Source organism: Papilio xuthus, unplaced genomic scaffold (genome assembly GCF_000836235.2).
Source record: "Papilio xuthus unplaced genomic scaffold, Pxut_1.1 DF828952.1, whole genome shotgun sequence".
Lineage (NCBI taxonomy): Eukaryota > Metazoa > Arthropoda > Insecta > Lepidoptera > Papilionidae > Papilio > Papilio xuthus.
Genome location: NW_013529697.1, coordinates 5,553,409 through 5,569,626, shown reverse-complemented (window position 1 = coordinate 5,569,626; position 16,218 = coordinate 5,553,409). Strand labels below are relative to the sequence as shown.

At 36.6% G+C, this 16,218-nt stretch overlaps 1 protein-coding gene across 1 annotated transcript in view; it reads right to left on the bottom strand.

The window, feature by feature from the left end:
- Window positions 1-328: 328 nt before the first annotated feature.
- heca (hdc homolog, cell cycle regulator) overlaps window positions 329-16,218 on the bottom strand; it is a 54,975-nt gene continuing 39,085 nt past the window's right edge. Inside the window, exons 3-5 of the mRNA XM_013323402.1 lie at window positions 1,634-1,822; window positions 726-914; window positions 329-519 (exon numbers count right to left, since the gene is read on the bottom strand). Coding sequence (XP_013178856.1) covers window positions 349-519; window positions 726-914; window positions 1,634-1,822 — 549 coding nt within the window. The 3' untranslated portion in view covers window positions 329-348. The remainder of the gene's footprint in view (window positions 520-725; window positions 915-1,633; window positions 1,823-16,218) is intronic.

Sequence of the window (16,218 nt, the reverse complement as noted above, 5' to 3'; positions counted from 1 at the left end):
AGGGTCGGGTACGGCGCGGCGCGGTGGGGCGCACGTGGCGGGGGCCAGGGGCACCGCCAATGGGGGCGCGGTCGGCGGCTTGGCACGGATGGTGGCCAGGTACCGCTCTGCCAGCGACTCGCCCACACTAATGGCGAGCGTCTCGGGGCTCAGACCTAGCAGCGACAGCGACTCCGTGATGCTAGCCAGCGCCGGCGCGAGGTACTTGGATTCGTCGGATTCGGGACGCGAGGCCATGCTAGTGTTGACGACGGGGCGCAGGGCAGGCGGCGAGGCGCGGCGCGGAGGCGAGGGCGCGAGCCAAGCTTCGGGCGAGGTGCCGGGGGAGGCCCCCGGCACCGCCGTCTGTTATGGCCACTGCTGGAAGAGCGGGAAAGCCCGTTTTGTGAAGCAGTAACCGAGCGGCTTGACGAAGTGCGCGTCGAGCACGCGGCAGTGCGGGCATGTCACCGGGTGCGAGTAATCGGAGTAGTTGAGGCGCTGGTGCGGGTGCAGCAATGGCTTGTAGCACGTATTGCACTGAGGACAACACAATTTATATTTAGTATGTGTAAACTTGTATGTCTTATTTTCTGTGTAATAACTTTCTAACTGGCATAGGATGTACAAGTAAATACAAAATAATTAAGATTGTAGGGCTCACGGGAAAAAATTATTCTGATATCATGTATTCCGATGGACTGGTTCGCATTTACTATGATTTCTGCTTAAAACTTATAACCAACCTTCAGTCGCTCAGCGCAACATGGGGTCGCCATGAAGATGTCGTACGAGTACATGGTGCCTAGCACGAGAGATGAGCCGTCCCATTTCTGTCCGCAGAAGCGGCAGCGTATGGTGCGCTCGGGATCGCAGCGCTCTAGGCAGCCCATGCACACGCACGTCAGGTATTGCGTACGACCCTCCACTTTCACCTGCACACAAAAAATCGTACTATTGGAAACAATTCCAGGCCTATTTCAAAATTTTCGAACAGCACTTTGGTGTTATTTGACCGATTAAATCTACCTTTTCAGAGATAGTAGCTACTGTTGTCCCTCATTAAATCAAATAAAACTTATAAAAAATTAACAAGTCTAAAAAAGGACATCCGGGGAAGCCTGATGACCGCCAAGGGCCTGCTAACTCTAACATTAAACAAGTATCCGTAAGCTCACAAATTCAGTCTTCTAATTCACTGAATAAACAGCGCGAGTCGAGAAGCACCCGTCTCATGAGCCGCCATGTTACTATGGACTTAAATAAACTTAGCGGGATCTTATTTAAGTTTACGAGGGGTAACTTTGTAGCAATTTAAAAGGGAGGAATTAAAACGAGATACGTTTTATTGCTGTTCCCAAACAACACTATATAACACGTAATTAAATTAACTTGTCTAGTTTGTCAAAGTTTGCAACTCGCAACTCTGAGCTCTTAATGTTCTGAAGTTATTCTTATTAACCAATTGATTTGATTTTTCAAACACAAAAGCAAACTTTTTATTGAAATGAAAAGTTTTAAATACGGTGCATTTCAATGTATTTAATAGTTGCAATGATCTTTGAAATAACTGGTAAGTTGTAGTATATTTCATAATTATTTGAAGTTTTCTACTTGCTTATATAAATGATGAAATAATGTTTAAGGTGTGTACCTCAACGGCGCTACTCGTATGTTGTCGCGGGCTCAGGAAGAAGGTGCCATCAACAAGTGGGTAGCGGTCGAAGACATCCAGAGTTTCCTTGCATAGTGCGCACGAAACGCGTGGCCGGTGCTGTCCTGCCAGCGTCGAGAGAATGAACAGACGAGTGTCATCGTTGCCATGGTTGCCTTCGTCCTCGATCTGTAACAATAAACATTTGCGTTCAGTATATAAGCATTTAAGGCGTGGTTTCGCAAAGTTGTTGCTAATTTAATAGCATACAGGCATTTATCAAGCCTCGTTAGCGGTTATTTTATATATCACATAAATAAGCGGTCTAGAAATCATAACTTTCAAGCGCAAGGGAAAACGGAACGCGTTTAGGGTCGAACTCGAGCTCTACGTAAGCTCGTCGTTGTAAAAGCGAACTTGTAATTTCAATATTTCATATCCCCACATTAACATATTGCGATTAATGCATACACCCACGACACTCACCGCACCGACTCTCCCTTCATAATAACGCAAGTAAACGTCTGCATAAAGTTGAATAATGAAAGGCTGAAAGGCAATTACGCTGAATTCGGAGTCGAAGTCAAACAAAAGGCTCGCACGAGCGCCGCCGAGATCGATCGTGAGCGCTATTCGTTCACGTACGAGCGATTTGCGAAAGCGAATAATAATGAAAGTTTAACAACGTCCCCACAGCACTGGCTTAATTAAACATATTACCGACTGCTAAAGCACTCGGCGAACAGACGACCCGAATCCAATCCATGTATTGTATCGACAGTTTCGCTTTGACATCGTCCACATTTACGTTAGTACTTTGCATCACATGTGAAACATATGATGTTCGAATTATGCACGTGGTTTACGCATTGCATGCGTAACGCATACTGCAGACGACGACTCGCGCATACCGCGGCGTTCGATACTAGCATTCCTATTATTCTATTATTAGAATGACGTCGTGACACCAGGAACACATAAAACGTTGCCGGCGAGAGCGTCGACCCGCGCAAACAAACTTACTATGATTTGCAAAAGCAGCGTGGCTCGGTGCAGTTTGCCAAGAGACGAGCGGGCGGGGGCGACCATCCGGCACAACGTTGTGATATCTGCTTCCCAACTCGTCTATTTCTGTTAAGAGCGTTTATGTGACTTAGAAATGATGATTCCACTCGGTCGGCTTCATTTGCAAATTGCGATCATTGCATGTCGGTCGTCAATTCGAAGATGATAAATAACTGGCCGCGAGTACCGTCTGGTAGAGACACGTTTGATTGATTTATTCCGACGAGCGGCCGCTATCGCCGCGGATGCTTTATGATTGATAACGTTAAACAGCAGCGCTCGCATCCTGACACGACACGCAAATTTCGTACTTGATGATTGAATGTAATGAATTACGGAGTAACATCATTAGAAGTATGCTGGAGTTTGCGCCTTAGGTCTAATGGGTGACAATTAAATTGTTAAGCGTCGCGCTCGCGAAAGTTTAGTAAGGTCGGAGATCGCGGCCAACGAACCCGGCGCGGCGACACGGTGCCGACTTGCACAATTCACTGTCGTAGGTACTCCGCGATTGAAGTGATCTCAAAAGCGCACTATATATTTACACAATTCGATCACGCGTTGCTTGTCAATCGTTGCCTTTTATGGTTGTATCCGATCGAACGCCGATATAAAATGGTACATAAAAACTTTCTTACTACATCCAATGTATTCGTGTTGTACTAGAACTAGTAGATACGCAGCTTTCGTGGACACAGTTGCACAAATGGAATAGAAAACGATGCAGTCTAGTCTGCGGCCAGTTACGAGCACACGAGGCTATTTGATCGGGCCAGACGATCATTCCTTCCTCTAATTACGTCGACCGAATTTACATAGTGTGGGGAAACTTGGCACCCTGTAAACTTGAACGTCTCCGTGTTCTGCGAATCTAAGCTGCAGAATAATATAAAGCTTTCGAAACTGATTCGCTTAAATCTATAAAGTTTAATTAAGTCAGTAAACAAATTAAAAGTCGATTCGCCGTCGCCAGAATCCCGAGGCGAGTATCATTCGTAAGTCTGTTCGTTTGTTTCGCTGTTCAAATAACAAAAGCGCGTAGAGCTCGTTTCGGAAGAGGAGAGGAGTGAAGTGCGCTTCAGAGCTCGTTTGTACTCGACGTGCCGCAAAACGAATGTATACACATTAAAACTTTTCGAATTGAAGGTGACGCTATAATTGAAGAGACGGCGAGGGTGCCTCCCTAAAACCGGTGCGCTTTTGCCGCATACGGACATGGAAATGTGCAACACGCCAGGGATTGTCCTCCTCTTTGTCCCCGCGTCTGCTACTAGTGCGATTGTATTTCTCATAATTAAAATCCACGATCGAGTTTCTTACTCGTCGCACGGCAGAGGTCTTTACTTTTTGTTTTCCCTCAACGAACGACGACGGTAAGCTATTCGCGTTACATTGTAAACGCTCGGTTTCCATTGTTCTTTGCATTTGTCCTCCGAGTATAATGTTTACGAACGAGCTTTTAATATAAAACATCGCCGGCCCGAAGGTTGAATAATGATAATAAATCCGGATCGTTCCCGGGGGCGGCTTATTTTTAATTAGGCAAATGAAACTTTTCCTATTATATTTCGCCGTCGTCGGCACTCGTGGTGGCGAGCGACTAGTTCAAATAAAAATTAAATACGCGAAAAGCTGGGAAGGCAGTCGGGAAGCCGGGTTAAAAATGAGAAGCCTGGCCGCAAATCCAATTAGCCGCCGCGACATATCCAATACGGCTGATCCGAAGCTGGTTAAATATGTTATTGAAAATTTTATGCTGATTTGAATAATAGAAATAAGGATATTTTTCGATAGAAGCTTTCAACGAAAAGCCGCCTTCAAGGGTAACGGAGTGTTTTGATCGAGAATGACAAGCGTCGACGCAGCACGAATAGCAATTTTTCAACGATGGCATCTGAAACAATAAGTCTGGGAGCGAATGGTGTTTGCGGCGCTCGATACATTTATCGTGACGTCGGCGTTACGTTCCGCCTCGTGTTTGCCATTGTCTGAGAGCTTCACGTTAATACTCAACTCTTTGTATCAACAAATGCTTTCCATTTCAATATAATTCAAACCTTTATATAAATACTGAAATAATATTCGACAACTCGCTAAAAATATTTGAGATATTAAATTTTATCCGGGCGATATTGATTCCAAGTTTGCTAAGAAATTATGGATTTATATCGCAGCAACCATTACTCTCGCCGTAACTCGTCTGAGTCTCATCAGTATTCGAACTGTCAAAGGATCCAGCGGTTTATGTAAATCTAGAGCATTTATTACTGTGGCAACTTTGTAAATGTCGTTACATCGGACCGGGTTCAGGGAATTTATGAAGCGGACAATTTATTAATATTCCCGAGATGGAATATACCATAAATATGAATAGCGGCGTAAAACTGTTGGGAATGAGAACATGAGTGGTACGCGTATGCTTGAACATACCTGCTTCTAAAATTCCTGAGACAACGCCACCTATGTGTTGAGGGGAAGGTGTGAAGACGTAGCAAAAATTCGTTATTCCTTAGACAAGATATTTTGTCGCGTGAATTAGCGTCACGTCTCGCACATTCCGCGCGCCAAGCGATGTTCGCGCTCGACTCTTTACATTGTGTTATAAAGATTTTTATTTAAATTGGTGTCATATAAATAACCATATGCAGAAAAAAAATCTTGTATAATTATGTGCAAGGAACTTTTGGAGGTACGAAAAAGAAAAGTTAAGAATAATAAATAAAAATCTAACGAACGTGAAATGAAGATTTCATGCCTATTTGCTTTCACATTATGAATGTTTAGATTGAACGAACGTTTTAATATAATACATATTCCTCAGTATCAGACATATGGAGTCTATTTCGTGATGAAATGAGATTCTTTTGATTACAGACTCATTAAAAGGTATATTTTATTGCGACAATCAAAGGAATATACATTGAATCCAATATAAATGCAGGAATGTCTTCGAACCTCGCAAAGACAACTAAAATAACATCAACTAGTTTCTTTTTAAAGTTTTGATGGGATTTTGATGAGACTTCCAGTCTGTTATACTGCACGAAACGACATTTTTAATAAAAACGTCTATCAAACAATCAAAACGTTTCGTCGCGATCGTAGAAGCTTTAAAAAGAATTGATTGTACAGTTTGTTTGTCCAGCTGCAGTTTGCATTATAATATCTTAGAGTGAATAATGTGAACAAACAGCAATAAGAAGCATGTCTCTATATACTTAGTTTAGTATATTCCGGCGCAGTCGCGACGACTCACAGTGGTTACATGGAAAATTACTTATCCTGACTTCGCTTTATCGTCTGTCGTATTGTTATGTTGGTAACTATTCAACTAACGCGTCATTAGTGCTACAAGATAATGCGTTGCAACAGTTTATGGCTGTATTTTTATAAGAAAATTACTTTAAACATAAGATACAGAATTGTTGCTACTAAGTAACCTTAGTAATTGATAGAGTTGCTACCGTATATTTTAATTAGAGATAAAAATAATTTTATACTGTGCTTCTATACTCCAGGATAATAGAGACAGACAAAGGTATGATGTTGAATGAAGGATGAGACAAGAAGTCACGGGTAATTTTATTTAAAAATCAACAGAATTGATATTTTCATTTTTTCGTACAATTTACCATCATGTTTTTTTTTATAGGAGAAGGGGGCAAACGAGCAACGAATCGCCTAATATTATTTGATCCGACGCCCATGGACATCCGCAGCGCCAGAGGAACCGCAGATGCGTTGCCGGCCTTTAAGGAAGGTGTACGCTCTTTTCTTTTCTTCTTTTGTTTATTAAAAGTAACTTGCCAGAATATATATTTTTATTACGAACAATACAACTTACAAATTTCTAGAATATTACGTAATTAACGCACCGAATCGCAATATCTCAATGTTTATTACTTGGCATGAGTCTTGTACGCATCATGTAACCAGCCCATAAATATGTAGTTTTAATAACAAAGTAGCAAATCGATAAACAAAAATGATTCACGGCCAGCAATAATGGCGCAGTTGATGCAGGTCGCGAAGTGCCTACAGTGCAGCGAGCACGTCCGCATTTTGTTTACAAATAACGATACAGTCATCGTCTGGGTACGGCGTAAGTATAGGATAACAGGCACGTGGGATTATATTGTAAATAAGAGGGTTCTAAATATAGAATTGTAATTGTTATCAACTAGAGTACAAATGAAATTGTTTACAGTCCTGTTTGAGATAACGTATTGACGAGTATCGTGTTTATGAGGAGAATTATATGTACTGCCCAGAACAATTAGAGGTCAGTATGTACTTAACAAGAACTATATTTAAAGTTATCTATATCTACTCATAATAATAAAAGGAGTGTCTGTATATAATAGTAAAAAATATCTCCGCTTGTCTGTCAAGGCCACGTTTGTTCCGAGACATGGATGGGAAGGTTGCTGATGCACGCGGGCATATTATAAGCTACTCACGTGACCATATTTGTGTTGGACGTAAAAAATAAAAATTAAAAAAATAAAGTCCCTGCATTACCGCTGCTTTACCGCATAAACATAACAAAAAAGTCCTTGAATACAGTTTCATTACGACGACATTTAAAATACCTACAATGTTGAAGCAGAAGTCCTTCTGCGTAATATTTAGATGCCAGCTCATTCAGACAAACAATCGTGAATCTTCGCTGTCACTTGCGGTCTTGTTTGTTTTGTTTCGAGTGGCCCTGACTCTTAGTATTACTGCATAACTACATACATGACACAGAATGTGTTTAAGTCACCCTATTCACCGTAGTTAATAAATGAACATTACTAATTTATATTTTTAACCATTCCTGGAAAAGGGAAAGGGAATGACTATGGATTCTTGGTATTCATTGAGGACATCTATAGGTAGCCGTGTTTGATTTTTTAAACGAATAAAAATTTAATAATATAGTACTCTACTTATTACAGAGTATTTCCGTGTCCAAAGCATCGTATGTGGGCGATACCGTGACAAGCCACGTGCATTTCCCAGCTGAGTCAACATAGATCCAGATACGAAACGTGTCCATCGTTTATAACTTTCTTATACTTTATAAGTTTCAGTTGAGCATGAAATATATAACGTAACATATATATAGGTACATGTATAGGCCAAGCAACGTAATCTATGTCCATGGGAAATAAAATAAAAGCATTTTTCATAAATTTATACGTAAGACAATATTCTCTTTTGCGATGTAAAATGAGAGAATATTAAAATTTCTTCTTTTTAGATTAGTATAATCTTTGAACGCGACTCCGTTCGCGCGAAGTTAAGCAAAAAAACTTCATTAGTAGCCTATATGTTCTTCCACATTATGTTCTACGTATATGGCAAATTTCATCGAAATCCGTTAAGCTGTTCTGGAGTTACCTTATAACAAACATCCATCGATCTAACCTTTACCTTTTTTATCATAAGTTGACAAACGAGCGAGCGGACACCTGAAATCGCTCAAATAGCGAAGTGACTGTTGCCCATAGACATAACCAATTGCATATGCGCTGCCTACCTTTAACTGACGGAGGAGAGGATGCACAGAAAGGAAATATTTTCCGTTTCCATGCATCCTCTCATCTGGTAAGGCCACTTCCACTTCCTATCCTTTCCTCATAAGAAAAAGAGTGGGAAGGGAAACAGGACTAAATTAGGCCTCCGGGGCGCACACTCATCAGACGAAACGCGGAATTGATTCCACTTCACGCCTGTCCTTTGTGAGGTTATTCATTTTCATTCCATGCGGACAAAGTTAAGGCGATAACTAATAATTAAATATTTATAAATAAATACATTACAGTCGTAATATAATTTTATATATCGTAGTGCATGTCCAAATCTAATACTAACTGTGCATGTCAAACAAACGTTAAAAAAAGTCATACAATTTCATATAAATATGCAATTATGCTATAAAAGTAATACTACAAATCCTTGATAATGCTGGATTATAATTTTATAGAGTTATTACTGTTTTAATAATTAAATTCAGCTTACAAATGTCTTAATATCAAATAAAAATATTAATAATCGCTAATAAAATCTTGTATAATATTTTATTCAATTATCAGAGTATATAAAGTTAAATATACGTTCGCAGATAAACCGTTAAGCAGTCGTCTGTAGTTTCAAAGTCTGATATTTAATCAAGCGAGTACACAAAATTAATTGGCTCGATACCCAACCCGATTGCCAGATCAACCTAATCGGATTTCAGATATTCAATTTATCTTTTATTGTGCAAAGAGGTTTAACGCTGACAATTTTTGTCTATGCCAAAACTCAATAATACTTTTTAATCTGTCCAAAGCTGAACGATGTTAACGAAAATAAACAAATACTGCTATCATTTTTTATATTTTTTCACCTTTAATTCCTAGTAAAAGAGCTTAGTTTATTCAAGTTTTACATGTTCTCAAGTTTCTAAGTTCCAAAACTTATAAAATTTGCGTAGAACTCATTGGATAGAGCAGTTTACCAGTTTTCGACCCTTTTATTTAAATATTGAATGATGTTGAATGTCATACGACTGCATGGTCTAACTACAGTCATCGCTCTCATCCTGTATGTATTCAAAAAAAACATATTAAACTCACTTATCTCTCTTCTTCACTTATTTCTTATCTCATCTCAATAGCAAAGAGAAAACCATTAAAAATTAAACGTGCATTTCACAAAACTGGTACTATCTTAAGGTCATATTTTAAGACAACTCAGAGATTACAGTATCAGCGTGAGATAGGGGCATAAAGTAAGTATTTGCCATGCCCGATAACCCTGCACTAGAGATGTCACCCGAACCTCCCTTATCAGTTGCGATGTTTTGCAAAGTTGCGGACGGTTAGCCTTGTACCTTATCAGTGCAGCGAGAACAGCGTCAACATTGATAACGGAGAAATTAATAAATAACTGCCATAAAACTGTAAACATTGTGATAAATAAATTAAATGTAAACTACACTAGTTAGTAAGCGCGGTTTCGTCCATGTAGAATTATTAATTAGATCTTTTCTTTTTTATGTAGATATATTACGAAAATATTTATCATCTTTTAGTTTCAGACTTGATAAAAAAGAACAAATTAACCTGACCTGTTAAGTTAATAATATTTGGAATTATTTTTAAGTACGTGAAATCTGAATGAGTATAATTTAAAGAAAAACTTATCTTACTAATATTATAAATTCGAAAGTTTAGATGGATGGATGGATAAATGTTAGAAGGTATGTTCAACACGGCTCAACGAATCTTGATGGAAGAACACATAGGAACAATTATACGCAAACGGAGTCGTAGGCGACGGCTAGTAATATATAATTCAAGATAGATATTATTTACAAAATTAGTAGGTATAAATGGGTACTGTCAACGTGACATACGACTTGTAAACAGGAACATGTTAAAAGGTAATAATAAGTGTCTGGTTTGAAGTTTATTGGATAATTGTGTAAACCGAGTACGATCGAATAAAATACTTAATACATTCAAGAGGGCAATCGTATTTGATTCAATTACATACATTCAACATACATAGATTACAATTATACTAGATCTGTTAATAATTTATTCATGTTCTCAGTTAAAAGCATAACATTTGCATTTAAATTCCTCGTTATTTTAACATCTGTAGAATACAATCTCGTTAATATGCATTTGTTAACTTTATATCAATGTGAATCTAGATTACGGTATTTATATTTTAAATTTTATATAAATACTTATTTACTAAGTCCATATATGATTTGAAAATTGTTAACTATATACTACAACTAATGCGAATGTTTAGTTGTTTGACGCTATCACCAGAACGGCTGAACGTATCTTGATGAAATTTAGCATATATACAGAACATATTATGTTTTTTTAATTGCGCGCGGACGGGGTCGTGGGCAACAGCTAGTCTGTAACTAAACATTTTATTTTGTCAAGGAAAATCATACCATGAGTTTTTTTATTCCACAGAACCATCTCCAGTCACTTAAGGGCATGTTGCGTATCTAATTCGTATTTCAAATCGAAAAGGCAATTTTTTATGCTTTAAAAGCGAATATGCGTTATACGGGTGATGAAAGAAACACATTCTTCACGCTTTATAACGACTTGTGCGCGAAAAATCAACAAGGCGATACATACGGACAATTTGCTTCAATTACTTTTGCTGAATTTTTCAACATTTTTGGGCATATTAAAACACGTGTATCATACGTATAAAATGATTATACAAATTTCGCTCTGTTTTTTTTTTAAATAAAATATTAGCAGATTTTTGTTTATTTATTAATATTTCTTGTACGATTCCAATTAAGTTTTAAAAATGTGCTAGGACATGGTTTACAATAGTCGAATGGCGAATTCGAATCCCCGACCTGATGATCGGAAATCCGTATTATCCCTATCCCTTAACCATTAGGCTATTGACGCTTTAAAAGTTTATGTCATGATTGGTAAAATGTGACTAAGATTTACAATTCAAGGTTTTTGATAAAATGTAGATTATCAAAAATAAGGTAATTCGTGATACTAAGAATGGGTAATGATTAATTACACTTTCTTCGTAATAATGATTTAAGTATCAGCCTTTTATCGGACTTTTACATCACATAATACCGATAAGAGTATTTTTAGCCGACTTTAAAAAGAAGGAGGTTTTCAATCCGACCGTATTTTTTATATCTGGTAAAATAAAAATAAAACTGTGCTTGTATCATTATGATATGTAATCAAAAGAAATCTATATTGTTAAACTAGCTCTCGACCGCGAATCAGTCCGTGCGGAATAAAAAAAAACATAATTAGAAGCCTATGTGTTCAAGACTGTGCTCGACATGTATGCCAAATTACAGTTAGATTCGTGTAGCCGTTCTGGAGATACCTTCAAACAAACATCCATCCATCTAAACATTCGCATTTATAATATTAATAAGATGGTAAATGTTACATCGTTACTCGTATAAATATTGTATTGTAAAAACCACAACCGTATGTCAATGTATGTATATTTGTATGCACAGATAAGATCTTGTTCACAACATGCACGGCAAAAAATGTCGCATTAAATGGACACAAAAAGTGCCGTGAGCGTGAACACGGATTAACTTGTCCACTCTGGGTAAATGTTAATCTACACGCAAATGACATTTTCTGCTTTATAATACAACTTTTTGTACAAATAGCTGTCGCCCGCGATTTTGGCCGCACGGAATTAAAGAAAAAACTTAATAATTAGCCTATATGTTCTACTAGACTATATTTTACATCTATGACAAATTTCAGCATGATCCATGCAGCCTTTCTGGAGATTCCTTCTAATAAACATCCATCGTCAACATTCGCATTTATAATACTAGTTCGATTATATACAATGTTAACATACTGCTTGCTTTAAAAGGTTTAGCTTAAAAGTAAATTACACTCAAATAAAAAAAAATAATGTGTAAATATAAGAGAAAATTGATTAAGTATGACGTATTTAACCTACAGAAAGTTTAAATAGCTCTGATAAGCGAGGTGACACCTACGCTTCACCCACGCACAATTGTAGCAATATTTATTTTAAATATACGTAATTGTACTTAACGGAGACAATAACAATATCGTTTTAATAAAATAAAATAAGATATGACGGAAATATTAAAGAAAATAAAGTCGCATTTGCTGATAAAATAGAGGCACTATTAATATTAGGAAAGGGAGACCTTTAAAAGACAACAGTATGATGTTAAATCTGTATATAACATCTAGCGAAACATTTTGTTAAGTTTTACAATAACATTTTAAAACATCTAGATAGAAAATTCGAGTTAATTTATAACAGAATAAGCCCAATAAAGCTGTACGAGATATAAATAATGGCCTGAATATTATACACATATATCTACACATGAATAGTTTTATTATTTAGTAAGCGTCAATAGCCTAATGGTTAAGGGTACGGATTTCCGATCACGAGGTCGGGGGTTCGAATCCCGCCATTCGACTATTGTCGTAAACCATATCCTAGCACAAGCCTAGAGCTTAGTTGGAATGGTAAAAGAAATACTAGTAAATTTACAAAAAATCTGCTAATATTTAAAAAAAAATTATACCAAATTGGTTATCCAGAAAATATTCTGGTCATTTTAAAAACAAGATATTTTAATTGTTGTTTAGGTATAAATTATCACATATTCTACTAATCTTAGTCACGCAAAACCTATTTATACGTACAATCATTTAATTAAATTCATGAATCATACTTTGATTATTAACAACCAGGCTAGGCGAACACCGCTACGATCACGTATCGTTATTAGCAGTGCGACAGAATTATTTATACAAATAGATTTAGTCTGTGGAATTCTCATAAGTAACGCAGTTTTATCTGTAAATGCATGTGCATGAACGGCAAACATAAGCAAAGGTGATAAGGCGGCCGGTATCGCGGTCGCTGGGGATAACGGCCGCTCCAAGGCGAACCGATCGTAACATACGCTACGACCCTTACATAACAAGCTAACCGTTGCGACTGCTCTGTACTCTATCGATTCAAACGGCATAGCGACACGTTCAATACTCAGATATTAGTTAACTTAAGAATATAAACAAAAATCAATGCTTGTCCTTTATGCGTTCTTACTGCTGTATTGAAATTTTGATAGGATATTCTTAGTACGCTTGTGACACACACACCACGGCCTATTGCTCTTTAAATTTAATTTTATGAGGTTTTCAATATTTTATTCACATCTTACAATAATATGTACGAAGTCACTATATAAACTTTTATAACACTACCTTAGTCTTACTGATATTATAAATGCGAAAGATTAGACGTATGGATGGATGGATCAATGTATCTGCAGAACGGCTCAACTGATCTCAATGAAATTTGGCATAGATGCAGAACATAGTCTGGAAGAACACATAGCCTACTTAAAAAGGTTTTTTTCCGGACGGAGTCGAGTGCGACAGCTAGTAATAAATAAATTATACTCAAACCGCCCGGATTCTATTTCAATTCCAGCCAATTAACTAAATAACAATGAGAGATAACTATCAAATTTAACCAGACACAAGCGATGTAAACAACTGACAATATGATATCCGTATTTTGCGATCGCGTAATTATATGCATGTTGCAAATAAAAACAATGCGGTTTGGTGAATCTTTAATACTATCATTTACTAAAACCAAAAATAATTTTGAACAAAAAATATAAATATATTAAAATTAAAATTTATACTATTTTTAAATTAGAATTAATTTGAGAGGTCCAAATGATGTAATAGCTGTATGTGCTATTAAATTGCCATTTAATTTAGTTAAGCAATATTCTATTATAATCCAATTATTACTAGTCATTAAATAATTATTACATTCATTCAAAGATGATGCAATAAAACTATATATAAAGGGCGTTCGTTTTAAAAAAAAAAAAAAAAACTAATTTTTCCCAAAGACTTTTTTCAAAATTCGAATGTGTGACGGGTAAATTCTTTAAAATTACAGTCAAGAAAACAAATGAACAAGGTTTTCCATGAGTCGTTAATGAATTAAACATTAATTTATAGGTTGCTTAAATTGTGCAGTATATTTCACTCCACCAAGAAACATCCGACAACCTTATAATAAAGAGGATAAAATTAATAGCAAATAATTACTTACAAATAAAATGTCTTTGACACGTAATACACGAATGAGTTGAGCCGCACCTTCAACTATTTATATCGGTCATTGTACTATACGAAAGCTATTCGTTATGTAACTAGTTATCACCGACAACCAAATGCATAGAGATAAAGGCTCAATAGCTATTCATTTAAGTATTACCGACGAGCTAGATAACAATTAGTTGGCATTGCTTACAACGTTTACTGTCGGAAGTCTCTAGAACAATGCAATCGGCCATTGCCCGTGCGCTGTTGCTAAGTGCATAATCGACTCTACTATTTACCAACAGTGCACACGTAATGCAGCTATTCGGGCTCACTGTTGTACGTGCTTTATAAACAAATCGATTGACTCAACACCTGTTCAATTGATCTGAAGTAACTCTACTGAAATTGTTACTGACGACTAATATTTCTCAAACTATAGGATGTTTCATTTTCAATCTATTAGTTGTTACTTCCTAAAGGTATTAGGTTTTTAGCTCTGAACTTTGTTTTATTTTTACACGTAGACTGGAAATTTAGATTACGATAGGTTGTAATTAAAATTCTTAAAGTAAAACGCGTCCTTTTGACAGCAACCATAAATTATAGAAACTAATCTACATATATTTTTCCAGTGTCAATAATTTTTATCAGAATTTTACGTACACCGATGTTATGATGAAAAATCTGAATGCTAAAGGGCATTTATAATTATCATTCTTATTAAATAAATGTAATGAGAAATTTTAAATAAAAAATATATATCTATCTATCTAACAGAATAAACAGTTTAAACTTCAACATCTTTATTAATTCATCGACGACATTCGGTTTCCATTGAAAGCCAATAACTAATTCAAATAGTTCCACAATTATTCTAAGGATTCGTCATATTGATTTTGTTCCGTTGTTACACCGGATTTTCCCGCATGCATGACTCAAAACCTTCCCGTACCTTTGTACCAAAGATCCTATCATAAGTTTTTCATGAAACTTAAAATGCATGCATGTTCGGATTTTAATCGTAACAAAATTCACATATAAATCAGTGCCTATGTTACTAATATTAAATGCGAATGTTTGGATGGATGGATGTTTGTTATAAGGTATATCTGAAACTGCTGAACTGAATCTCGATAAAATTTGGCATATGTAGAACATAGTCTGGAAGAGCACATATGTTACTAATTAAGTTCTTTGCAATCGGATCGACGGAGTCGCATGCGACAGTTAGTATACGTATAAAATAACTGGTTTATTTAAAATCTCACACTATTATGGTAAGCAGTCAACCTTCAATAAAATATAACCATTGCATCCGTTCTCATATTAATAAATCATATTATTAACTTAATAAACCGGATGCATTTTAATCCATCTTCATAACGGGTATTTTGAAAATTATAATTATTTTTTTAATAATTTCTAATTTAATATAACATTGACGATGGAACGAAAATTATATTTTTTATAAGCAACTAGCTGTTGCCAGCGACTCCGCTAGGAAATAAAACTATTGGTCGCAACGTTATGTTATACATATTACAGCGTAAAATAGTACTCCAAACTGAAACATATGTCAGATGACGTATATCTTCGTTTACGATGGTCGTTGATTCTCTTAATCCGAAGTATTAACGGAGGCGACCAGCTATGAATTATAGCCGCATGACCACGCTTGGTAACAAGATTCTGGTAAGCGTATTCAACATTTGATCTATAGTACTAGCCTCTTATAATAAAATAACTAGTTGACGCACTATTTTGTCCGCATGGAATTAAAGAAAAAAACAATAAGTAGTCTATGAGTTCTTTCAGATTATGTTCTACATTTATGCCTTTCAGAGACATCCATGTAGCCGTTCTAACAAGCATCCA